General features: G+C 40.2%; 5 protein-coding genes across 7 annotated transcripts; 2 read left to right on the top strand and 3 right to left on the bottom strand.

Moving 5' to 3' along the window:
• Window positions 1-18: 18 nt before the first annotated feature.
• LOC111597256 (malignant T-cell-amplified sequence 1 homolog) lies at window positions 19-1,130 on the bottom strand. Its single transcript, XM_023311859.2, has 4 exons — window positions 842-1,130; window positions 632-784; window positions 261-563; window positions 19-204 (listed from the first exon to the last, which is right to left on the bottom strand). Exons 1-4 carry the CDS (start codon window positions 850-852, stop codon window positions 123-125), a joined length of 549 nt encoding a protein of 182 aa, XP_023167627.1. The 5' UTR covers window positions 853-1,130; the 3' UTR covers window positions 19-122.
• Window positions 1,131-1,337: 207 nt separating this feature from the next.
• On the top strand, window positions 1,338-6,032 carry LOC111597255 (regulator of nonsense transcripts 2). The gene is made up of 4 exons (XM_023311858.2): window positions 1,338-3,147; window positions 3,383-4,542; window positions 4,612-4,912; window positions 4,976-6,032. The coding sequence occupies exons 1-4, from the start codon at window positions 1,573-1,575 to the stop codon at window positions 5,741-5,743; spliced, it is 3,804 nt and encodes a 1,267-aa protein (XP_023167626.2). The 5' UTR covers window positions 1,338-1,572; the 3' UTR covers window positions 5,744-6,032.
• A 2,424-nt stretch (window positions 6,033-8,456) lies between these two features.
• LOC111597246 (integrin beta-PS) lies at window positions 8,457-17,725 on the bottom strand. 3 transcript variants are annotated; one of them, XM_023311844.2, is made up of 8 exons: window positions 17,650-17,725; window positions 14,570-15,347; window positions 14,273-14,501; window positions 13,186-13,270; window positions 10,515-10,949; window positions 10,259-10,453; window positions 9,088-10,119; window positions 8,457-9,023 (listed from the first exon to the last, which is right to left on the bottom strand). In XM_023311844.2, exons 2-8 carry the CDS (start codon window positions 15,171-15,173, stop codon window positions 8,958-8,960), a joined length of 2,646 nt encoding a protein of 881 aa, XP_023167612.1. In that variant the 5' UTR covers window positions 15,174-15,347; window positions 17,650-17,725; the 3' UTR covers window positions 8,457-8,957. The 3 variants fall into 3 exon arrangements, with proteins under 3 accessions (XP_023167612.1, XP_023167614.1, XP_023167613.1); XM_023311846.2 differs by lacking the exon at window positions 13,186-13,270 and adding an exon at window positions 12,263-12,347; XM_023311845.2 differs by lacking the exon at window positions 17,650-17,725 and adding an exon at window positions 17,294-17,432.
• Window positions 17,726-17,933: 208 nt separating this feature from the next.
• Window positions 17,934-19,987, top strand: LOC111597253. Its single transcript, XM_023311856.2, has 2 exons — window positions 17,934-19,544; window positions 19,621-19,987. Exons 1-2 carry the CDS (start codon window positions 18,344-18,346, stop codon window positions 19,710-19,712), a joined length of 1,293 nt encoding a protein of 430 aa, XP_023167624.2. The 5' UTR covers window positions 17,934-18,343; the 3' UTR covers window positions 19,713-19,987.
• A 606-nt stretch (window positions 19,988-20,593) lies between these two features.
• Window positions 20,594-21,388, bottom strand: LOC111597316. The gene has a single exon (XM_023311945.2). It carries the CDS (start codon window positions 21,296-21,298, stop codon window positions 20,690-20,692), a length of 609 nt encoding a protein of 202 aa, XP_023167713.1. The 5' UTR covers window positions 21,299-21,388; the 3' UTR covers window positions 20,594-20,689.
• Between the last annotated feature and the right edge of the window lie 4,128 nt (window positions 21,389-25,516).

The following is a 25,516-nucleotide window of genomic DNA, read 5'->3' as shown; positions in this document are numbered from 1 at the left end:
AAAAAAAAAAGAATAAAAAGGACCATTCTTTTGCTCTCGAAGACTATGTAGTAGGACGCGAGTGCATGGCGAGCGCTGCTGCAGCAGCTCCATTAACTAGCCATGCTAGCCGGCTATGCAATCTACTTCACGGGTTTCGATTTCCAGAGGCCATCATTAAGGAAATGATACGTCTCAATGCCGATGCCTTTGTTTACTTTCAATCTACAAAATACAAAGAATTAAAAACAAAATAAATCGTTAGAGACGTCGTTACGCACATATCTTCTGTGGAAAGCGTCAGTAGTCCAATTGCCAGCGCATGCTCTTTGCCTTCGGCCATAATTGCAACAACTGTGCCCTTTTCCGCCTGCGTCATGCAGGCGCCGGGCGACGTTAATCCAGGACACATGACATTGGCGCCACTCAAAACAAATCGAATGGCTCCCTTGTCCACCTGCTGCATGGTAACAAAGTATGGGAATTTGTGCAGCAGACGCAACGTGGGCATCCATGGTCCGTCCCGATGTCTAAAGAATACCTGCTCACCGGCACCATTTAGCAGTAGTTCGATGTGATCGTGGCTATGTGCAAGTTTACAAAATTTCATTAGAATAAGGTTAGTGCCCAAATTAGATGTTGCAAAGCTTACCATTTGGCAATGCGGTACGAGTCTTTCTTGGGTAATATTAAATCAATGTGCGTTTCTAGTTTTGGATATGCCTTCAATAGTGTTGTACGTATGCCTTTCTGTACGGACGATTTTAGCTGCTGTATCGATGAGATGCTGTCCTTTTCCTCGAATCTATATATCCACAAACGTTAGTTGCCAAATAAGCGTCGGCTTATGTTTAATACATACTTTTTGAACATTTTGCGAAACTTGCTTTAATGGCTGCAGTTGGTTAGATGTGACCGTATATTGGCAATCACAATAAGCAAATTTGACAAAACACCGGCGTTGCCACACACTTATCAATCGATAAGAAACTCGTTCTGATAAACCAAAAGAAGAATGTTAGTCGATGCCTTATTTGGATTTTGTGAGCGACTATCCTGCGCTCATTCGGCATACAAATTTCGTACTTGAATCATTTATATTGCGTGCTGATTTGAACTACATGCTACATCTACATGCATGGAAAAAATGTTTAGCATATTTAATATTTTTGTATTTAATATTGATTTAAAAACAGTGTATTATTCTCGATTTTCTGACAGTTATGATTGAATACCTGAATACGTATCGATATTTGTATGTTCGATATATATGTTTAATATTGTGCAGGTCACGCTCATCGATATTTAGTACCACACACGATTTCTGTTAAAGTGTGAGTGTGTACACATGACTTACATACAAATGTGCGATGTGCGATGTGCGATGTGCACCACGAACACGGCCAACGCAAAAAAAGAAGAGAAAAAAACAACAGTAGACAACACTTGCAAATCGAAACGCTAGTTGGAAGAAAGAAGGCGAGGGCAACTTACTCAAATCATATACAATATTCGAATACAGATTTGATTGAACAGTTTGCACAGCTAGCGATTATTATTATTTAAATAGCCGAAATCAACCAATTTAATGCTATGAGCGCCAACAAAACAAGTGAGGCGCTCACAGTGCCAGCAACACCAGCATCAGCATCAGCATCAGCATTACCAGCGGCAGCAACAACAACAACACCAACAACAACAAGTGCAGCTGTAAGCGAGGCAGATACCGAAACGTCAGATGCCATAGCAACTGGAGGAATCGTTGGAGTCGCAGCTGATGAGATTCAGGGACTGGCTGAACTGAAGCATTTCATCAGCGAGCTGCAGGAGAAAATTGACGCCAAGCGCCAGCTGCGGCAGCAAAACGCAAACTTTGAGCTGCCTGGCGATGAGTATTTTGCGCGCCTGGACTCCAGCCTGAAGAAGAATACGGCATTTGTTAAGAAATTGAAGCTCTTCACAAGTACACAGCTGGAGGCGCTATTGCGTGAACTCTCGGCACTCAATCTCAGCAAATATATATCGGAAATATGCGCTGCTCTAGCGGAGGCCAAACTTAAGATGACGGATGTGCCAGCCGTTGTTACATTGGCTTCCAAGCTCCATTGCACCTATGCGGACTTCAATACACAGTTCCTCGAAGCTTGGCAGAAAGCGCTCAAGGCAACCGAAAAGATTAGCAATCCGAGCAAATTGCGTGTGGATCTTCGTCTGTTTGCAGAGCTCGTCAGCTCGGGTGTTATTCAGATGAAGCCGGGTCTGGCGCTGCTTGGAATGGTGCTGGTGCAGCTGATAGCACTGGACAAGGATGATCATAGCAACTTTTCAATAATATTGTCGTTTTGTCGCCATTGCGGCGAGGAGTATGCCGGCCTGGTGCCGCAAAAGATGCAACAGCTGGCCCTCAAATACGATCTCGAAGTGCCCAAATCGGATTTCTTAAGCGCCGACAAGCAGCTCAATTTGCGCACCATGCTCAAAGGATACTTTAAGGCCCTCTGCAAGCATGTGCTGGCTGAGCAGGCTGCCCTCATGAACATGACCAAGAACATTAGACGAACCATGGAGTGCAAGGGTGAAATAAGCCAGGAGAAGCGCGAGAAGTGTGAACTGATGCAGGCGAGCTTTGACAAACTTCTCGCATCGGCTCAGTCGCTCTCTGAGCTGTTGGGCGAGCCGTTGCCGGAGCTGACCAAAGAGTCGGAGTGCTGTAATCCGGGCACCGTCATTGACAATATGTTGGACAGCGCCGCCTTTGGTACACTAGATCCCTGGGGCGATGATGAGACGCGCGCCTTTTACACCGATTTGCCAGACTTGCGACAATTTTTGCCCAACTTTTCGGCACCCAAGGTCGATCTGGAAACATTCGAAGAGCCCAGCGAGCTGACCGAGGAGGCCATCGATGCCAACATCGATGCTGAGCTAGACATGGACGATCCGCCGTCAACAACCAGTGATACGGCGCTCGATAAGGATCAAGATGAACAACAGCCAACAATTGCGCCCGCTGAATCGGGTGCAGCAGCAGCTGCAACAACAACTGGAGCCGCGGGAGCTACTTTAGCTGCAACTCCGGCTACTGCTCCGCTGCCTATTGATAAGAAAATGGGCAGTGCGCTAATGGAACTGGGTCGTCAGCAACAGCAACAACAACAACAACAAACGGTAAGTGAATCTTAGCTGTCAGATATAGTAACTATATAGTTGCATTAAGTCGGCAAGCATACTAAATTCTCTCTCACGCTCGCCCTCTGCTCTTCATGCCATGCAGCAGCAGCAGCAGCAACAACAAACGGTGAGTGCCTTAGCAGCTGTGCAGACTGAACTTGATTGGATTGCGAATAGGCAATACTAATATCTCTCTCTCTCTCTCTCACACTCTCACTCTCCCTTGTCACAGCAGTCACAATCGCAGAGCCAACATCTACGACAGCAATTCGATGTATTTCTACTTAATCTGTTCAATTGCGTTAATAAGGAGTTGATCGATTCGGCAGCCATTGAATTTCTGCTCAATTATAATACAAAACATCAGCGCAAGAAGCTAACGAGAACGATATTTAGTGTGCAGCGAACACGGCTCGATATCTTGCCATATCTGTCACGATTCGTGGCCATTGTTCATATGTGCAACACGGATGTGGCTGCCGATCTGTCCGATTTGCTGCGCAAGGAATTCAAATGGCATATTCGCAAGAAGAATCAGCTGAACATTGAGTCGAAGCTGAAGATCGTACGCTTCATTGGTGAACTGGTGAAGTTTGGCCTGTTCAAGAAGTTCGATGCCTTGGGCTGTTTAAAGATGCTATTGCGTGACTTCATACACCATCATATCGAGATGGCGTGCGCCTTTGTCGAGGTCAGCGGCGTCTATCTGTACAATTGTCGCGATTCGCGGCTGCTGATGAACGTCTTTCTCGATCAGATGCTGCGCATGAAGACGGCGACTGCAATGGATTCGCGTCATGCGGCGCAAATTGAGAGCGTTTACTATCTGGTCAAGCCACCGGAATCGGCTAAGCGTGAGCTGACGCCCCGACCGCCCATGCACGAGTATATACGTCATTTGATATTTGAGGAGCTGTGCAAACAGAATGTGGAGCGCTGCATTAAGATGCTGCGACGCATCAATTGGAACGATCCGGACGTCTATAGCTATGCGATCAAGTGCTTAAGCAAAGCGTATCTACTGCGCTTCCCCCTCATACGTTGCCTGGCCGATCTCGTCTCCGGATTGAGTTCTTACCAGCCGCGTGCTGTCACCATTGTCATAGACAATGTATTCGAGGATATACGCGCCGGCTTAGAGATACATTCGCCCAAGATGTCACAGCGTCGCATCGCAATGGCCAAATATTTGGGCGAGATGTACAATTATAAGCTGGTCGAGTCCTCACATATACTTAATACACTCTATTCGATAATATCGCTTGGTGTGACATTGGATCAGTCCGTGAACTCGCCGCTCGATCCGCCCGAGAGTCTGTTTCGATTGAAGCTCGCCTGCATGCTGATCGACACCTGCGCCCCCTACTTCACCAGCCAGGCCACGCGCAAGAAGTAAGCAAATAACAACTAAATTCATAAGCTGAAATTAGTAGCTAATCGCGGATTTCTTTTATTCCACAGATTGGATTACTTTCTGGTGTTCTTTCAGCGTTATTATTGGCACAAGAAGTCGCATCCGGTGTTTAGCAAATCGGAGAATACTTCCGATCTCTTTCCCATACTTGTCGATCACACCTATCGTGACTGCTTGGCTGGTGTTCGACCGAAGCTGAAGTTGTATAAGAATCTGGAGCAGGCCAAGGAGGCCATTGATCAGCTGCAGGAGCAACTGTATCCACAGCTAAAAGCCAGCAGCAGCAATAACAATGCCCAAGACGCTAGCTTGTCTACGATCAATGAAATTACCGAACTTGACGACGGCGTAAGTCGTATATATATATAGATAGATTTGTTCCGATTCATAGCATTGCAATTTGGTTTTAAGGTTACGGATGACTCCGGCTCATCGAATGATCAGCGCGAGCGGCAAGCTGCCGGCGGCTCGGAGGCGGATCAAGGCAACTGGACTGAATATGAGGCAGAGCCAGTTGCGCCACCGCCACCGCCAGAGAAGTCCAAAGAGGATTTGGAATTTGAGCAAATGTATGAGAAGATGACCAGCGATTCCTACCAGGAGCGATTGAAGGAGCCGCCACTCAAAGCCACCAATAAGGACATACCTGTACCCATGATGGCTCGCCTTCAAAAGAAGTCCTACGACCAATTAAACTGCAACAGTGCAGCGCAGATCTCAAAGGCCAACGCTGCTGCGCCCGCAACTCCCGCAAACAACGCCAATACTTTAGATGGCGGTAGCAATGTAACGGCAGCAGCTGCTGCTACCTCCTCGAGCGATGCAACCGCCAATGAGGGGGGCGGTGGCGGCGGTAGCAAGAGCAGCGGCGCTGTGCCGTTTGTGTTGATGGTGCGTGGCAACAAAGGAGGCAAGCAGCAGTTTAAATCCTTTGTAGCCCCATCGGACTCGCAGCTGGCCATCAATCTAAAGCTACAGGAACAGAAGACACGCGAGGAGAAGGAGCGTGTAAAGCGACTGACATTGAATATTACAGAACGCATCGAGGAGGAGGATTATCAGGAGTCGCTGCTGCCGCTACAGCAGCGCAACTTTACGCAGAGCTATTACCAGAAGCCCAACAAGCACAAGTTCAAGCATCAGAAGGGTGCACCCGATGCTGATTTGATCTTCCACTAAGCGTCAACTGTCCAGCATGTCAACAGACTGCCTGCCAGCCTGCCTGCCTGTCTATCTGCCTGCCTGTCTGTTTAGACGCTCCAAGAGCGCAATCAATGCAAAGATATCTCGCTTGTAGACTGGCGTCCAACAAGATGTCCTCAATGACATATATATAGGGGCAGACGGCCGAGCCAACTTTGTGTCTTTGTATCATTGTTAGCTGCTTAATATTGTTGTGGAACGTACTTAAGTTGGGAGTGTCCTTCTTACCAAGCCAACAAGTCCTCGGCAAACACACATACACACAGAAACATCTTATATATATATAGATATATATAAATATATGTATATATAAATATATGTGTATATAAATATATATATATCATATCTATATATATTTATATAAACATTTATATTTAGAGCCATAAAGATTTTTTAATTGTGTAGATTATAGCGGCGTCCCAAACTTGTTTAGAAAACATAACGTTTTGTTTTTTATTCAATAAACAACACAAAAATCATCGACTTCCAGAAATTGTTCAACGAATTTCATAAACTAACAACAAAATAATGTAATGAAACCAACTCGTTTTTTTATATAAACTTACGAACAGACAGCTCCAAAACAAATTGACGTATTTAATGAGATCTATAAATATTTGAAAATCAAAATCCATAAAGAAATTCGAAGCGAACTTTCTTGAATAGTTCTGAAATATGCCTTACATTATTCTAAAGATGAAAAATTTCTAGATTGTTTTTGTAATATACAATTATAACAACATTGAAACATCATTTAGTGAAGAAACTTAATTACATACTAGCTCAGATTCTTGAAAATTGCTATAAAATATATATATAAATTATATATGAATATTGTTCTTACATAAAGTTACATAAAGATTGAAACTATAATTTTAATTTACTCTTCATAATTCATTGTTCAGCTCCATCGGTTTATTGAGTCATCTGCTTAGATCGCCTCTCCGAAGTGGAGGCGACCGATTAGAGCTCGTTCTATTAACGGTTGAGTGGGCAGCTGTTATACTATTTCAACTAAAAACTGCTCTTGTAATTGCGTTTGGCTGTTTCCTAAATAATGTAACGTAGTGCAATGCCACGACTTCGACTTCTTCAACATGTCATTAGCGCAACGTTTGACGCGATTTGATCATTCGGCCGCCACGCACGATTGATTAGCTAGTTGCGTTCTGCGGCACTGCTGTAGAGCGCCATATTGCTGCCCACTTCGTCCTACGGCATAACATTTTCACCTCAACGTTAACTTACCACTGGATCATGTCAATTCTCGCTATTTATGTTTAAAATTTGATCATTAAAAATTTTTCAAATATAAGTTGAGCGCTTATTTTTGCATCTATCAACAAATTTTGCTTCTGCCCATTCGGGACTGTATGTTATGTTTAATTTGAAAATGCATAGAAAAATAAATATAGAAATCAAAACAGGCAACGTTACCGCTTACTAAACACTTTAAAAGTATTTTTGTTGCTACCGATCATGGTCACACTGCACAGCAGATTGACTTGTTTTTTTTATTGAAATAAATTTTGTCGCTTTGTCGCACTTTTATACATATATGTATGAATATATGTATATATATATATATATATATATAGATTTAAAAAGCTAGCCGTCATGTTCTATTTTAATATATAAATTCGTAATTATATAAATGTATTTAACGGGAATTAAGTTGAATTAAGACTCAATATAAGTTTGTATTTTATTTATTTATTTCACTAAAATTAGCATCAAACAGTTTTTATTATATGTATGTTTATATATTTCATTAAAATTGAAAGTGTTTCCACATTTTATTTATAAACAATTATTTACGCTTCTTTTGTTTTTATTACACTCAAATACATTTCATTTTGTTGTTAATCAGTAATCAGTACAAATCGCAAAAATGTTTTTTTTTTTGTTTGTTTTAATTAGGGTAGTATTAATATACTATTATTGATCAAAAATTGTAAAAGCCACGATTTCTATCAAAGGAAAATCATAAATAAAAATTGGGGCACAATTTTCGTTTGTTTTTTATGTTTTCTTTTGTCACTTACAAGCTTAAATGTTAATACGCTTAAATATTAATTGTAAAGTTAGATTTAAAATAAAAATAATATTTATATAAAAAAATATATAATATAATAATAAACATACACATTAAAAGAAAACACGAAATAATTGACGGCAAACAAAAAATGGGCGCAAGTCCATAAAGTTAACAAAATCAGTTTTCTGCTTAGTTTTTCTTCTTCTCTCGTCTCAATTGGCATAAATTCAGTTATTGTTGCTTTTTGGATCGTTTAGCTAATAAATAAATTGCTTTGCTCGCATGGACATTTTTTTCGATCCAAAAGTCAGAGGCCAAATACTTAAGTTACGAATTTAAAAGAAATAATATTTAGAATTATAATATCGTATGTGCTACTCGCAGTCGATGCTGCTGCCAAACGAACATAACGAACTGACTCTTTGCGCTGTAGTTTCTTCTCTTGCGGGGTAGCACATAGTTGATAGATATATATATATAAATGTATATATATCATGTGTATATATATATTACAAATGATCGTTTCGTTGGTTAGTTGAAAGTTAGAGAGGCACACTTTGGTGTTCTTAAGTTATTTTTGTGTTTTAGATCGTTTGCTGCGTTGTTTGTTTAAATGTTGTTGCATTGATTTTGGTTGTTTGTGCGTTCACATTGTTGTTGTTGTTTTTGTTATTCTGCTTGTTAGTTTTGGCTGTTTAAAAATGGAAGCTTTTGTTATTCTCTTTTTGTTTTTTTTTTTGTGTACAAACAAGTACATGTATATAAAAAATCTAAAATATATATCGTATATATTGCAAGGCACAATTCGTTTGCTTTTCAAATGGAAGCAATACATATGTGTGTGTGTTTATATATAGTATATATCTTTATATATAAATATATAAATTTGACTTAGTTAAGAACGCGTTTCAATGGCAGTTTGACTTTTGTTCAAGCATTTTGTTTTCTTGTTGTTCCTTGTTGCATGTGGCACGCGCACCATTTGAAGAATAAGAAGAGAGAGAGAGAAGCTGCTTCAGTTGATGGGAGCGGTTGGCTGGCTGATTGATTGATTGATTCAGTTGATTAGCAAACAGTAAATTAGATTGGACAGTCAGTTTTGAAAATGGCAAATTTCACTAAAGAAAACAATAGGCAAAAATCCATGGGAAATTATTTGCCCGCGTAGGTGGGGTTCTTAAAGGTGGATGTGGCCTGTTTGTAGATAGGATTCTCGCCCTGGGTAGTAAATAGTAATTATTGTAGTAATGTTTTTGATATTGGTAATAAATATGTGTCTTACCGTATCCCATTTGGCGTTCATGCGTTCCTTTTCGAAGCGTGCGAATTCGCGACGATCATGTATGGTGGTCAGCAGCTTCCAGAGCAGCAATATGGCCAAGCCAACAAGGACAATGGCACAGATGACGCCCAGGACAATGCCTAGCATAAAGACCTTGGGCGGGCATTCCTTCTCCTGCTGAGCATAGACAACCAATTCACCCACCTCACTATATTTAAACGTAAATTTGCAATCATCCTCATCGAAGAACACGCACAGCTGCTCATCCTTGTGCTCATCGATCTTAACCGTATCAACGCTAATGGCCGTGAATGTGGTGCAGTTCTTAGCACAGTCATCGCCGTTCTTTAGCTGACCCGTCTGGTACATTTGACACTGGACGCAGTCCTTCAGGTCATGACAACGGCCCGAGCATGTGGGGCATTTGTCGCAGTATTTGCCCGAATAGCGGCCTTCGTCCATGGATTTGCATTTGCAAACGCCGCACTCGCAGGTGCCATGGCCAGAGCAAATCTCGCCGCCACCCGGTGGCATGCAGGTATCCTTCGATGTTTGACAGTCGCAGCTGTTGCCCGTCCAGCCCGGTTTGCACACACAGCGATTGCACTCACAGGTGCCATGATCCGGTCCAGAGCATAGCAAATTCTTGCGCCGCTCACAGCTGAAGTTCTCGCATTCGCAATACTTGCCAGAGATGATCTCGTCGGGATTGGTGCGTTTATGGCACTCACAGGCGCCACACACACAGCTGCCACGTCCATTGCATTCGGCAACACTCGTATCGTTGCTCGGCCGGCACATATTATCATTGACATTATTCAAATGCACATCGGACATGGAGCACTCGCAGGTGTTGCCAAAATGCTGCTCATCGCATTCACAGATGCCGCACATATAAGTGCCATGATTGTGGCACTTCTGCGAATGGAGCTCGTAGCCAGTGGAGCCGACATGCTCGCAGGGACAGGAACACAGCATCTCCAGATCAATGATCATGCTTTCGTTAATGCCCACAGGATAGATTTGAATGGCCTGCCAAAAGGAAACGTTAGAGTTAAAGGTGAACTGTCTATCGACCTATACATTATCCAGAGAGTAGGGTCTATCTCTATCTCTTTCTTTAGCTATCTTTAGCTATTTGATAGACAGCTTTACGCTTGGTTATACAGACCTGATTCCAATGACGAGGATCGGTTGGGCATTTGGTCACCGTTATTTGAGCCGTGAAGGTGACTTTGTCGCCGACCTTGAGACCGCCGCACTTGTTCGTCTTGATTTGTGGTCCATTGGTCAGGCAGCTGGATAAATACGTGACCTTAACATCGCCAGTAGCATTGTCCTTCATCTCCACCGTCGACGAGATTTTCTGTTAAGGAAACGGCAATGAGTAATGCATATAGACTCGATATTTGAATGAAATCACTTACGCCGTACTCCTCACGCACCAGATCCACCACATTGGACGAATCATTGGATAAAATGGCACTGGACGAGCCCTCAATGTGGGCGGATAACTTTTGATAGACGGAGTACTGATTCTGTGTGACAGCAAAGATAATGTTGATCGCATTCTGTTTGACCTTCTGATTGATTTGCGATATGCTCGGATAGTCCTGTATGATCGAATGCGTATACATGCCCTGTCCATTCAAATGGCATTCGCCATCGTTCGGCGTTATCACGCCACCCAATTTACCATCGCCGGCATAGTGGAAGCCCGCATCCGTTGAGAACACAAGCAACCGACGCGCCTTCTCGCGCCAGCCGACCTGCTGCCTGCAGGCAATCGCCTGCATGATGGCATCGAAGCCACCTTCAGGTGCGTCCAAATTTCCGGAGACAGCTGCTTCTTTCACCTCGTTCTATATGCATGTTCATACAAGTGCACAGTGATACATAGAGAAAAGTTATAAATTAGTAAAACATAATACAATTGATATTTAAATGCAGTTGCTGTGGTGCAGTTGTTAAGCTGGCGTTAGGTGTTGGCACACTCCGAAGATTAGATTAGTCGATAGCAAAGCGTTTTCCCAAATTCCAAATTCGATTTCGAGTATAAAGAATAAAGATCGATCGATCGATCGATCAAGTTGATATGTTTATGGTCCGATAAGTTATCGATTTTGTTAAGCATAAAGGTATTTTAGGCCTATTAGTTGCATAATTAAAATAATGTTTAAGCCCAAGCGAATTAATTATTGTTTCTTACGGTTATCGATCAATTTGATCTTGATAACTGAAACTTGGGAAGTTATAGAAAGCGTTGCAGTGCCCAGTTATCGATATTTACTGGCTTATCAAGCAGGAAAGCTAACGATAATTGAGCGTTGAATAAGTGTTGAAATATATTTAAGTTGTTAAGTTTTCGATTTTGAATCGAGTGTGATATCGATAACCTGTATATTTATAATTGATCAAATTATCGATAAGCTGTTGAAAAATGTTTATATGGACGTTCTTTATGCAACTTATTATGTTATCGATAACTAAGATATTTGTTATTGATTATCGATATCAAATATGTCAAACTATCAAAATATAAATATAGTTTCTTTAAAAAACTTGGTAAGTTATCGATAACATATAAGACAAAACATAAAAAACATAGTTCTTCAATCAGAATTATTAAATTTTTCTTAAGTTATCGAAATTGCAATTTAGTTCTTGCTTTTTTGGATTGGAACCAACGCTTCACTAGGCACAATAAATATAATTTTAGTTCTCAAACTGGAAAAAAGTTAATAAAATGCCAACGGTTTGCGATAAGATTAGCAGCCACATAGGTACATATATACCTCGCATATATGTAGACATAATCATATCGACCAGAGTGTGCCAGGGACAGAGGCAGCGATAGAGGCTTAACAGAAAAGTGTTCTCATGCAGCAGGCAAAAGAATTGAGTTAGGGATGTGAACTATGAACTACGAACGAACGTGCAGCGGCAATCAAAAGGATTAGGATAACCATAAACCAAAACAAGGCACAAAATACCAAATAATATTAGCATAAATAAGCAAAAATCATAAATTAATAATAATAATAATAATAACAAACAAATTCGTTGGGGTTAGCAGCTAGACGAGTTTGGACAGGTCTCTAATTGGATTAGATGGAAAATTTCTGCTTCTAATTTTTAAAATTTTTTTTTTGTTTTTGGGCAGTTGACAACTTACAGAAAATCTATATGTGTCCATGCTCAAGCCCATGATGTTACGATAGCCATAGGGAGCATCGCACTTGGGGCATGGCTCCTCCAGGCTAAATTTTGTGAACGAATTTTTTTGTTTTTTTTTGTTTGTTTTTTTTTTTTAGTGTGAAGCAACAAGCAACCGATTTTTTTTTCACAATTTTTCAAACACATATATAGACATAAAAAATAAATATATATATATCAAGAGAGCGCAAGAAAAAGAGAGAGAGAGAAGAGAGTGAGATGAGCAAATTTGTTTATGAGAATAAAAAAAAAGACAGAAACAAAAAAAAACTAAAATAAAATAAACTAAAAAATAAATTAAAATATATATATAATATATTGAAACAAATTTTCGATTCATATAGAAGAGTGCAAAAGATTTAGATCACATTCACTTGTGACTGCAACCCCGAAGCAGCCAAAAGCAGCAAAAGGCAAAATTCAACTATGTGGCAACACTGTCCGTGGCTTGGCTGCGCCTCAATACAATTTTGCCTTTTGTTGCATTTTGGTCGTAAACTTACACAGAAACATAGAACATAGAACATAGAATTATACAGATATGTAGTACCCAGTAAGGCTTAGGTAGATATATATGAATAAATATGTATGTACTAAAGCTAAACATGTAATATGTAAATACGAGGCAATACCATACAATACGATACGATACGATACGATAAAATACGATACGGTACGATACGATCTCTATATATAAAGTTAGGCAGAAAAGGGCAATGGATAGCACGTATTATGTTATATGGTGTATGGCATATGGTATATTGTTCTGGTTACTGACACATAAATGTATGCATGTTTGTGCGTGTGTGTGTGTGTTTGTGTGTATAGAGTGCATAGAGAAAGTATGTAAAAGTATTAATCATATATTTTCTTGGCTCTTACAGAGAAGCTTTCGGTGTTATTGCTCAGTGGCATGTGATTGCGGTAACCATACGGCGCCTTGCAGTTATCGCATGGATGCTCGAGTCTATATAGGATATATATAAATATTAAAATATACATATATATATATATATATGTTATCGAGCAGTTGTCGTTGATTGATGGTGTTGTAGTTGTAGTTGTTGTTGTTTAATCATTGATTATTTTGTTTTGTTTTTGTCGTTAGTTTTGATATTTTTGGTTTCGTTTGGCATAAAAATAAAAATTAGGTAAAAATTTGATTTGTTTTGAATTAGTCATTAAAAAGTACATAAAAATAGAGCAATATAATAATACTAATAATGAGCGCTCTTATTTTCGGAAGTACCGAAATGCTTCTGAATACCCAAGCAGAGCCAACGGACGTTCAATCTATTGAGATATTTGAAGAGTTAATAGAGTTACTATCTTATCTTATCTATGGTTTGGTTGAGCACAAGGATAGTAGATATTTGTATCACAACTAAAAAATAGTAAGCTATTTCCATGTTCCTTAAGTAAAGCTAAGTTTGGGTAAGCCCAGCTAAAAGTGAGTAGATAAAGAGAGAGAGAGAGGGCGAGAGCGAGAGCGAGAGAGAGTGTTGTAGGTATCGGACTTAGGTATACAAATGCTCTTTGGTCAAATAGTCTCCAGAGCTATTCTGCTAGGGCATACAAAATACAATTAATATTATTTGAATTTCAACTAAATTTGAGTAAGCAATGATAGAAGCGAGTTTTCTGGTTAGAAATCGATGTACACAATTTTCATTTGAATCAATTTATAAATTTTGATCAAATAAGGTTGCTCATTAAAGTATAATACAATAACTCAAAGTTATTAATCATATATATAAATATATTCTACATATTGATTGAAGCTCTTTTCGATTTCTGGCAAATCGTGACTAATCTAACTTATCGAATGGAGTCATCAAAGGTGTTTTCGGAGAACATCGTATTCGTTCGATTTCCCGGAACTCGCGAAATAGTCATAGTCCTACTTAACTACTTAACTAACTTTCTTTGTCGTAGGTAATGTATGCGTGAGAGCTGACTTGATACTCACTTCTTGGGTATGGTCGATACATAGGGCATCAGCACCTTGTCTACAAATGAGCCGAAGCCAAGGCGGAAATTGGATGTGATGCGCTTCATTGTCTCGGATAGTTTATCGCCCAGGGCGGAGAGTTTCTCTTTGTCGTCCTCCATAGACTTTGACAGATCCATCAAATAGTAGAGATCAACGGGGTAGTCAACGGCCTGTGAGTAGCTAACGTCCAGATTGTGAACCTCATCTAAAACAGATGCAAATTGATATTTACAATATGTTTATCGATTTTAAATGCATTCATCGATCACTTACTGATGCGCAGCTTGAGGCTAACGCGTTGAGGCTTTATCTGCACTATTTCACCAGCTGCAGCTGCACCACTGGCTGTTGCCGCGCCATAGCCACCCGAGCTGGAGGCGGCGCTATAACCGGAGCTGGAGCCGGAACTAGAGCTGGAACCATAGCTGGAACTGGAGCTGGATGCACTGTACGAGCCCGATGACGAGCTCTGGCCATGGGCACTGCTCTCGTAGCCAGCACCCGAAACATATTGACCGCCCGCCCAAGCGGCACCTCCGCTAGCCAATGTCAGATCCTTGTTAATCAATATGCGTTCAGATGTATCGGGATTCCAAATGTATTCCTCCGGACAGATCTCCGCCTTCGGCGTGTGCAAAAAGCAACGCGGCCGATCCCCATAATCCGGTTTCATGCACCATCCACAATTCTGCGTCTGTATGCACTCGTGACACGTGACCTTATTCACGCACGGATTCTGTTCCAACTTGGCTGGCGACTGTTGCGCCGCTGCTGCTGTTAGCGTTTGTTCTCCCAGCGCCAATGTTGGCCAACTTGTCAACGTGCTGGCCACGATGCACAGCGCCACAAGCAACAGCTTCTCCTGCTGCTGCATCATGAGTTTTGCTGTTTGAGTGCAGGTGCGGGTGCGGGTGCAGGTGCAGGTGCGATTCCTGTTGCTGTCTTGGCTCTCTCTCTATTTGTTTTCTCTGTTCAACACTTTCGCCGTGTGCCTTATAGCTCTCTTTCGCTTTTGTTGTTGTAAGGGGTGCGAAAGTTTCAGGTGCAGCGGCTGAAATTAATTCAATTTAAATAACAATTTCTCGTAATTGTATAGAATGCGAGTTGCTAAACACATATGATTCCATATATGGAAAGCTTTGGATATCAATCATCAGTCGTTCAATTCTATTTGATAGAAATCAGTAATCGCGGCTGAGGTTCAGGAATCGATTCGTGAACCAATTGGATTCGATTTCAAGTAATCGCAACAAGTTTAGCAAGTTCGTATTGGATCGATTAATTCTTATAAGATCACAAATCCATATAGAGTGTAAAACAAGTTTAGTTTCAAATGTGTTTTTCGCGCATATTTGTTGAAAATAGATTATTATTTATGTATGTATTTATGTATGTATGTATTTATGTGTGTACGTATGTATGTTTGTTTGTGTGGGTTTATGCTCGCCCAGCTTTCATAAGGGTAGCGACAGCAAACATTTGCTCGGTTTTACCGTCACCTGCCTAGCCCCGTTTTGCCTCATCTTTAAATTTATTTCTCACTCTCTTTCTTGTTGTTTTTGTATTTTCTATACAATCAGCGCCATTTCGTACGAAACGAACGAATCGAAAATCAAATTGGATATGACTCATCCTCTCCGCTTTTGGCTGCTGCTGCTGCTGCTGCCTCGTATGTGTGTAACAAAACAAACAAAAAAAAATACGCACGCACGACACACACACACAAAGACGCTCAGTTACATACGAGAAAAAACACATGCTTACTGTCGCAAGGTATTGTTGAATAAGGGCCAAATGATAAAATGCCAATAATTGCACGTCTCACACAGCTGGAAATACAGTTAAATTGCAATAAACCTAAAGAGAGAGAAAGGGTAATGGCGGCCGAGAGATAGGGAGCTAATGACTATTCTTGTGCTCTGCACAGTTTACTCCAAACATAAACAAAGAGCGCGCCCTCTGACAGGACAAAGACGCCTCATTTTATTGCTAGCTCCCCCTACAGTAAATATGCTTAACTATGTGTTGTATATATGAACGTACATTTGTATTTTAAGAGACAACTTGAGTCATGCAGCGCGACTGCGCTGACGTCTTCCGGGCCCGAATGAATAATCAATCGCCTTGCAAAACTTGACACTGGTGACTGGAGAGTTGTGTTTTCTGCTGCTGGTTGTTAATCATGCTTTTAATTTAAATCAGAAACAAAAATAACAAAAAAAAAAGGTAGTTATTTGTATAGCTGAACATATGGTTTGATGTATAAATATAAACGATTGCTGGATGGGATAGGGGAAGATGCAGTAATTTGCATGAATAAAGAGCAGAGCTGAATTTGGGCGCCCACAACATAAGTCTGCACACACACACACACACACATGTGCACATACATCTTGGTTTTTGGCCTCGCTCACTAGCTCGCCCACCGCAAGCATTAGGCAGGCAACCGGGCGGGCGATCAAGCAGCGGCAACATCTGCGCTACATAATGTGGGCGTACAAGTTCCTCACACACCAGCCCAAAAGCAGAGATAAACACAGCTACGCAAACATACACGCGTACATGTATATACATACACACGCATACATATATGTTTATACGTATGTAGACTGAGAAACAACACAGCGCACCAATTGGATCTGCAACTCCTTGCATACACGGCGATAGGGGGCGCTACTGCTACTTCTCACTAGCTACTGTAATCAGTTTGACGTTTGATCGTCAACTTTTAAAGTGTTGCCACCCCACCGTAAAGTTTATGCCGCACTTCGTTCTTTGGCTTCAGCGGCAGTTGAAGTGGAGGATAATCATTTGGAACACAGCAAATAACTCACATACATGCACACACATACATACATATCAGCACAAGCATATTTATTGCCATGTGAGTGTGTTTGTGTGTGCGTTGGCCGCGTAGTCTTCGTCATCGTCAATGAAATCATCAACATGAACTTCCCTTTGACCAAGAATGCAGTCAAAATTTATATATTTTCTTACGTAATATAACTTCATTCACATTATTTCCTGTTCACTCTAGCACTTGTTGCCTTCCAATTCATATGTTTTATGCCATTTCAATCAGTAATTCTATAAAATATTTCCATCAGGGTGCGACATTGTTCGCTGCTGTGGTTTTATTTTGATTTCACGCACACACTTGTGGAGTTGCCCACTCATATATGTAACCACATGCACACACAGAAGCAATGCATTCACAATTCTAGTAAGAGTGCACTCTTGTGTCACTTTTTATGAACTTTTTGCATACCGAAAATGATTGCTTAAAAACAACAACAAATAGGTTCACAATAAGAATAATATAAAAAAAAGCTGGCAAAAATTGTGATAATTACTTTTGCGACGGCTCCGCACTGCTACTCGATTATCAAAAAACTGAGGCCGTATGACCAGACTTAAGTAATATAAATATAAGAAAAGAGTGTGACCAAGGTTTTGGCATATTCGCTCCAAACGAAAGACATAATTGACTTCAGGCATAACACAAAGTATGTGAAAAACCATCTTTATCGAGACGGTAATATTATAAAAATATGTGTCTATATTTGTTTTTTTATTAAGTAATCGATTGTCTAAAAAAACATCTTTGATATATACAAAATGACGAACGAAAATTAAAAATAAATTTGAATTTCTAGAATATAAGCATGCATTGGCGCTTTTACTTTTTTTTAAATAATTACTTATTTATTATTGTGGGTCAATGTGGAAACACGCTAAAAGAGTGACCAAACCAAAGTAAAAACTGTATAATGCCAAATACTAGAAAAACTACCAAGCTAAATAAACTAACACCAAGAATAACACCAACAAAACGCATCGAGGTGAATGTAAATAAAAGACTGCTCATAAAAAAAGTTTATCTGACCAAAAAAAAAACAAAAATAAAAATTAAAACAAAGCAAGTGAAGTCATCAAAAAAGCATACGCACACACAATCACACAACAGCTTTACTTCTTTTGCCGTCAACAAAAGGAGCGACGCCCGCGTCGCAGCACCTGCAGCAACAACGAAACAACAGACCGAACATGGAGGACTTTGATATTGATTTGGATTTAAATTTTGTGCAGCTGAGTCGCCAACAGCTTTTGCAACGATATACCAGCGCCGTACGCCAACTGCGCCGCCTTGCCGATGTTAACTATGGCGTCCGTCCACTTAGCTTCGATAACTATGTGATCTTTCAGTATTTTCAGCAGCGCAGCTCCCAGCCTATTTACAATACATCCACGCCCCTAATGGCATATTTACGGCTGGAGGTGCTGCATCATTTGCTCGATCGCCGACGCAAAATCCTGTGCTGGCTGTTCTATCTGACGTTGTTGTCTCTGTGCGTCGTTGCCTATCGCTACGAGACGACATCATCGAATGGGGGCCACAATGGACGGATGGTACAATCATTGGTTTATCCCGGTATGAGAATGTGGCGTCGAATGACAATGCCGCTAATACAACGGTTTCCACGGCTGACCGAGCTATATGACGAGTCCTGCCTGATGGGCAATCCGTTCTTTCAAGTCGAGGATCTCAGCTGTGGCCCCTGTGCGAACGTTGAGAGCGTTTGGCTAGAGAGCGATGAGTGTGCCCAGCTCTATGCAGATGCCAGCCATAATAATGTAAATCGCAGCCAACAGGATTCGGGCACACTGTCACACTACAAGCAGTTGGCCCTGCTGCAGCACTGCCGCAAGCCCATGGATCATATGCCATACACATTTCGAAGTAATCAGCATGCATTCGATTTGGCTGATTTCTATAAGATTTACGCGAACAATCTGAAGATTTTTCAGCGGGATGCATATCGTGTTCATTCCACCAATCAGGGTGTGCACAATCTGGAGGATCTCTTTGGACAATTCAATGCGAGCAGCGCCGCACATGATTATCATGATAATAGTAATGAAGATGATAACCATCATCACCCGCATGATAATATTGTTGAACTGTCAACCGCTCACAACTTATGGCGCTGCAATCGCATGTTGCCTGCCCGCTTGTTACGTCCAATATTCGCACGGCCACTGCGCCTGCCTAGCATGGGCGTGGCACTGGAGCGCTATGTCGCCATTGATACAGCACAGGCGCCGGCCTATACGCTGCCCGAAACGGAATGTCCCAATGTCTATGTACATCAGGCGGTTGGCACACGCTTCATCATCTTACGTCCGACCAGCGAATGTCGCCAGCGATGTCGAACGCTCTCCATGCGCCTAAGCCAATCCTTTGTGCGTACGTATCGTAAGCTATACTTCAAATGATTTTCTATGGATTCAACCTCTCTTTCTCTCTCTCTCACTCTCTACAGTCAACTACAATTGGTTGTATTGGAAACCGATCTCTGCGCCCGATCCCATCTCAGAAAACATGTCCATTAGCCTTATTGGTTCCTACTGCTAAGTTTACACACGTGCCACGCCCCCTGCCACGCCACGCCACCTAGCGCCCCGCCCACAATTTTCAGTCAACAATATATTTGTTAAAAGCCATGCCAAAATTTTCTAAAACAAAAATATACGAATTTTTGTCGCTCAATTTGGTAAAGAAAACAAAAACGAAAGCTCTTCGAACCATTGTAAATGAGCAGCTGGATTAGCTCTAAGCTCAGAGTCCTTAAGAATGTCCTTATAGCTAATAAGTTAACCATAATTGAGTATCCAAGAATTCTCTCCAATTTTTGTGTTCCAATTCGAGGAAATTTATTTCTTCCTTTTTTGATTTGTTGTTTTATCAACAACAAATGCATTTATATTCAGCTTTAAGTTCGCTTTATTTTGAGAAATGCCTTAAAACAGATATATACATATATATATATATATATATATATATATATATATATATATATATATATATATATATATATATATATATATAATGTGTGTGTGTGTGTTCCAATTCGAGGAAATTTATTTATATATATAAATATGTAGTATATATAGTCAGCATTCAAATTGTAAATAAGTTTTATTTGAATTCTCGGTTGATTTTTTTTAATCCAATTGTTTGCCAAATTGTGAATTAATAAAATTCTGCTGCTATATAACATATAAAAAACATCTTTTAGAATCAGATATATTTATTATATATTGTTTAGAATTAAAATGCCAAAAGCTTTCATGGAACAAGGCTTAAATACTCAACTGTACTTATATATATACATATATACATATATATATATATATATATATATATATATGTAATATATATATTTATATTTATATATATCACATATGATATGATATTTACATTAACAATATATTTCTTTCAGTTGAATATTAACTATATCTATTTGAATATTTATAAAATCCCAGAGGTTCAGATCTAAAGATATTGACAGAAAAAGGGCAAGCAAAAGCCTATATAGCAGAGATTCTAGTTTATGAATCACCGCCCTTGTTCAATGCATCGAAATAAGAACCCGTCATTAAATCATCTGCAGCAATATCGAATGTGCGGCTCAGCTGCTCGGCAATGGCTTGGCCTTGTTGCAGGGTCTGTTCGGGTCGCAGGCACACTTCGAATTCCATAAAATGGCCCAGATCCTGCACATCATCCATATGTATGCGAGTTTGTTCATGTAGAAAGAGCAGTCGCCGTTTGGCCAGCACGCCCAGTGCACCGTTCGATTGGCCAAGCATCTTTTCCAGCACGGACGGTTCGTCTACATCGATTTTGTTATACTTGGAGAGCTTCGGACCGGCTACGTCGGGTCTGTCATAGTAGACCAGCTGGGAACGTGCCGGAGGCTCTAAATAGCGCAGCTTCAATCGACCACCCTTTGGTGAATTGAAGAAGACATCGCGTTGGATAATCAACTCGCCATCGGAGTTTGTTAGCTGACGGGCAATGGCCAGACGTCGTTCAAATTCAGATGGGCCGCCGGGTATGCGCGCCTTGATTTCAACGTTGCGCTGATCGGGTGCAACGGCTATATCACACATATTTCTCACTTGATTTATATATCTATATATATGTCTTAATTGCATTCATATATTATCTTATTTGTTTGGTCCGATTGCTGCATGCTCTCTGTCTCGATCAGTGTAAAAGACCGCTTCACGTTGATATGAGTATCGATAAATGGCACAAAGCCATAGCTTTATGTTAATTGACATCTAATGTGTACACATTGCTCTGCACTAAACTGCGCCTATTCAAAATCCATCAACTTGATTGATAGAAAAAGAGTCCTCTACGCACTTATCAGTCGCAGCAGCAGGCTCGCACATGCTGCCCATGTCTTTTACTCCAGTCGTATATTAATAGTTTTATAGTTTTATATAACTTAATAGTTTTATTTTATTTATTTTTATTTGATTTGTGTATGCTTTCGATCGTTATCGATAAATGACACTCCACATACGATTCCTAAGCAGAGTGTGTAAGCACTGTTCTTTGTCATTGAATTAAAACTTTATTGGCAGAAGCCGGACCCAAGCCCTGAGACATGTTGTTGGTGTGATTTATGATTTACGTACATATACAAAGCCCTATAGATTAATTTGATGCATTGCAATTTAATTAAAGTATATTTATACAAAGCAAAAGCGTGTGTTTGACATCACTAACGTTAAATAACACGACCAGAATTTGGTATTACAACACTGTCAAACACAGCTAGTGTGCATACATTGTTTGCCGCCAAAATGCGCCTATTTAAAAGCTAGACACTTAATTGACAGTTGATTAAATTGTTCGATTGTTCTTCCCTGCCGCATAGAGTGAAAATTTGCTCTGCAATTATTCTTTAAATGACGACAAATTGTGCCGTATGCTTGTTAATGCTTATTTAATTGGCTATAAAATAAGTTTGTTTGCTCAATTGATTTATGCACAGTCAGAGGCAACTAACAGTATATAAATATTAAATACGGATACCCATTAAACTCAGTAATCTTCCATTACAATCATTAGCGATTTTATGAATGATGCAACTCCGACCTAAATGCAAATGAATCAAACTTGGCCACCTACGACAGATCTTGCTTTAAAAGCTCATCATATGAAGTCGATGTGCAGCCGCGCAATTATTCAAGAATCCATTTGCCAACGTGGAGAGCTAATGAAAGAAGAAGAAAATGAAGCTTACACAAAAATGTATGAGCAAAAAGAGGGAGAAAGGGATTTTCGTAGTTTTCAGCTCAAAATCTCAAATTCGTTAGTTGGGTAATTTGACTGTGTACATGGTATTAAAAACAGATATGGCTACACACATTTGTACACACACATATTTGCATAAAAATAGCAAAGTCTATAAAAATATGTACAATATACAACTTAATTTGCATATTCATACATACATACACACATTTATACAAGCATACATTCATATGTATATATTTATACTTGTAATGCTTGCTTAAGCAAAATCACATACATTTGTATATAGATACGCATACATGCATATGTACATACATATCTATAGAAGCGACATGCATGTGCACGAACGCACGAGCACATGTTAGCATATACATTTGTATACATGTATGTATCTGCAAGCATGTATGTACATGTATATGTATGTGTATACATACATATATATATATATATATATATATATATATATATATATATATATATATATATATATATATACATATATATATATATATATATATATTTATATATGTATATGCTTATGTATGTATGTAAATAAGTGCAGAGGCAACAAACAGTAAACCAAAAAAAAGACAGGAGAAAAGCAAAAACAAAAACACACAATGTGTAGACAACACACAAGTTGCATAGTCTCCTGGCCAGGCCCCGCTTCGTGACGCGCAATAGCACATGGTAGGTAGGCAGGCAGCGGCAGCAGCAGCGGCAGAGGGAAAGCGAGAGGCAGAGCAGAAGACGACGGCGACAGCGGCAGCGACGGTGGTAGCCGCGGCTAGGATGACGATGACGATGCCGCGCGCGCAACGACTTTGGCAGCTCAACACAATCACACACATATACATACACACACCCACACACGCACACAGTGCGCGCAAGGGCGGCGTTTGCGTGCCCTGGGCGTGTCACAGTGAGGGCGGGCGAGCGTGTTGGCGCGCAACCGGGAATATTTCCATCTACTTCCCATTTTGAAAGCTTTTGTGTGTTCGTTTTGCGGTCGTGGACTTCGGCTTTGGCGTTCGGCCCGAGCGAACCGCTTTTCGTGCTTTTCGTTTTTGTTTTTGTTTCTGTTGCTGCTTATTACCCTGTATGTTCGAAATGGCGATAGCAAATTTACTTTTAATTTGCCACCACCTATACCTAACACCACTCTCCATCCTACCCAGTCTTCTCCCTGCTACCACCATTAACGGCACCTTCATTTTGTTCTCTTCACTTTCGGAGCACCCTCTGGCGGCAAGTAAACTCAACTTCCTCACATTCCCCTCCCCTTCCCCCTCCCCATCCCCATCCCCCACAACAACCTCATCATTCTCTTTGCAGCCAAAAGTTGACTGTCAGGTGCGCAGGGTGGCAGCTTTAATAGTTGTCTAAAGGCTCTCTGTTTATGATAGGTTGGCAGCACTATAAATCGATATTAAAACTAATTACTGGCTCTCGGTGCAATTTCCGCATATTTAATAAATGTCCTCTGAGAATATGCTAAAAATAACTCCGGCATTGGTGGATATATTGGCAGGAATTCAACAAAGAAAACCCTAATCAGCAAATTATCCTTATGATCGGACAATAAATAAAAGTAAATTATGTTTACCCAGATGTATATTTTACAAACGTTGAAGCAGAAGCGATTAGTTAGGGGGATCTCCATTTGAAATGGGTTTCTTCCCGGAAAGTCACTGTTATAGAATATATGTATGTATATTATAAATATACGATTACAATAAATAGAGGGGAATTTACGTCTTAATGCGTGTTTATAATACACAATTTTCCATAAGAAACAAAATATTTATAAATCGGAGAACCACGAATATGTATATGTACATCACTATACATATATTATAGCCAGTACATATTTTAGCCAGTTCAGCATACACATTCGAATGTACTTCGATATACGATGTATTCAAATTCATGAACCCTGCCCACAGCAGGTTCTCTGTGCATACCTGCATATTTGCTTGATCCATGATCAAGTTTTAAAACTCTGGCAACATAATGCGACATGCTGGACGGAAAACAAAAACAACTCCCATTGATTGCCTTCACAGACAACTTGTCACTGAGCTGGCAAAACAGATTCGTCTCCTTCAATCTTGCGTCTTCGCCCCTTGTTCAATCACGAACTTTGGCAGCCTTCCATTTGTTAGGGTGATCAAATGAACGAAATGTTTCCCGTTAAGCTGAATCCTGGAATCCTTTAATTGTCAATCGGTATCGGTCTGTTTGCACTGTTGTCGTCAGACGTTAAAGATCATCTTTTCAGCTTTATTTTTGAAGTTTAAGTTATTCAGTTCGGCTTCTCTTAGCCGAAGCTCATCAAAATATAATTGGAAAATTAACAGACGACTATAATATAAATATATTATATGAATGGTTCACGCATGAACTAGTGCTTCGCCGATCTATACTTTCTTTGGTCTTTCTCTACGTCATTATTCTGAGATACGATAAAAAATGCCAATAAAATAGAAAAATTTTCTTCATATAATGTTTGAGAATCCCCCAACATTAAGTTTCAGAAAAGAATCAAGCCAATTGATGGAGCCCGACTCGAATTTTTGCAAGACTCACGCACGGCAATTGATTTTTATGTATGTATGTAATTAGATATAGATACATGCATACTTACATATGTAGATACACAAGCATGCATGCATTTGTATGTGTGATTGCTTGTATTCAAGCTTTTTTTGAACGAGTGAACGGATATCACAAAAAAAACCCGTATTCCACTAACACGCTCAAATGCGTATGTGTGTTTGCAAGTACACAAAGGCAAACATTCACACACAAAACAGATACGAAAATTTAATGCAGTTTTCTTGATTTTCTATAAGGAATTCTCCGTTGTTGCTTTCGCAGTTAGCTTCGACGTTGACGTCGACGTCAGCGTCGACCGACAGATAAACAGTGACGGCGACCTTCGCTGCATAGCGTACTTTTGGTGTTTCTCTTCTTCTGCTGTTGCTGCTTTTGTTGTTGCATTTGTTGTTGTTGGTGCCGCTACTTTTCGTTGTTGCTGTTATTGTGTCCCTCAATTTGGTGGCCGCTACGCTGCCCTAGCACAAAATGTATTGGCCATATAA

Source organism: Drosophila hydei, unplaced genomic scaffold, assembly GCF_003285905.1.
Source record: "Drosophila hydei strain 15085-1641.00,03,60 unplaced genomic scaffold, DhydRS2 tig00000413-arrow-arrow-pilon, whole genome shotgun sequence".
NCBI classification, from domain to species: Eukaryota; Metazoa; Arthropoda; class Insecta; order Diptera; family Drosophilidae; genus Drosophila; species Drosophila hydei.
This window is presented reverse-complemented; position numbering and strand designations above follow the sequence as displayed.

What these genes read in the sequence shown, in the direction of transcription:
- LOC111597256 (XM_023311859.2), bottom strand. An exon ending in TCGTACCGCATTGCCAAATG is followed by an intron (nt 564 to 631) that starts GTAAGCTTTGCA and finishes ACTTGCACATAG; the next exon opens with CCACGATCACATCGAACTAC. An exon ending in ACGCTTTCCACAGAAGATAT is followed by an intron (nt 205 to 260) that starts GTGCGTAACGAC and finishes TGTATTTTGTAG; the next exon opens with ATTGAAAGTAAACAAAGGCA.
- LOC111597255 (XM_023311858.2), top strand. Translation starts at nt 1,573, where the DNA reads ATGAGCGCCAACAAAACAAGTGAGGCGCTCACAGTGCCAGCAACACCA. An exon ending in AACAACAACAACAACAAACG is followed by an intron (nt 3,148 to 3,382) that starts GTAAGTGAATCT and finishes CCCTTGTCACAG; the next exon opens with CAGTCACAATCGCAGAGCCA. An exon ending in TTACCGAACTTGACGACGGC is followed by an intron (nt 4,913 to 4,975) that starts GTAAGTCGTATA and finishes TTTGGTTTTAAG; the next exon opens with GTTACGGATGACTCCGGCTC.
- LOC111597246 (XM_023311844.2), bottom strand. Translation starts at nt 15,173, where the DNA reads ATGATGCAGCAGCAGGAGAAGCTGTTGCTTGTGGCGCTGTGCATCGTG. An exon ending in GTATCGACCATACCCAAGAA is followed by an intron (nt 13,271 to 14,272) that starts GTGAGTATCAAG and finishes TATCCTATATAG; the next exon opens with ACTCGAGCATCCATGCGATA. An exon ending in TGAACGCCAAATGGGATACG is followed by an intron (nt 9,024 to 9,087) that starts GTAAGACACATA and finishes TTTACTACCCAG; the next exon opens with GGCGAGAATCCTATCTACAA.
- LOC111597253 (XM_023311856.2), top strand. Translation starts at nt 18,344, where the DNA reads ATGGAGGACTTTGATATTGATTTGGATTTAAATTTTGTGCAGCTGAGT. An exon ending in CCTAAGCCAATCCTTTGTGC is followed by an intron (nt 19,545 to 19,620) that starts GTACGTATCGTA and finishes CACTCTCTACAG; the next exon opens with TCAACTACAATTGGTTGTAT.
- LOC111597316 (XM_023311945.2), bottom strand. Translation starts at nt 21,298, where the DNA reads ATGCAATTAAGACATATATATAGATATATAAATCAAGTGAGAAATATG.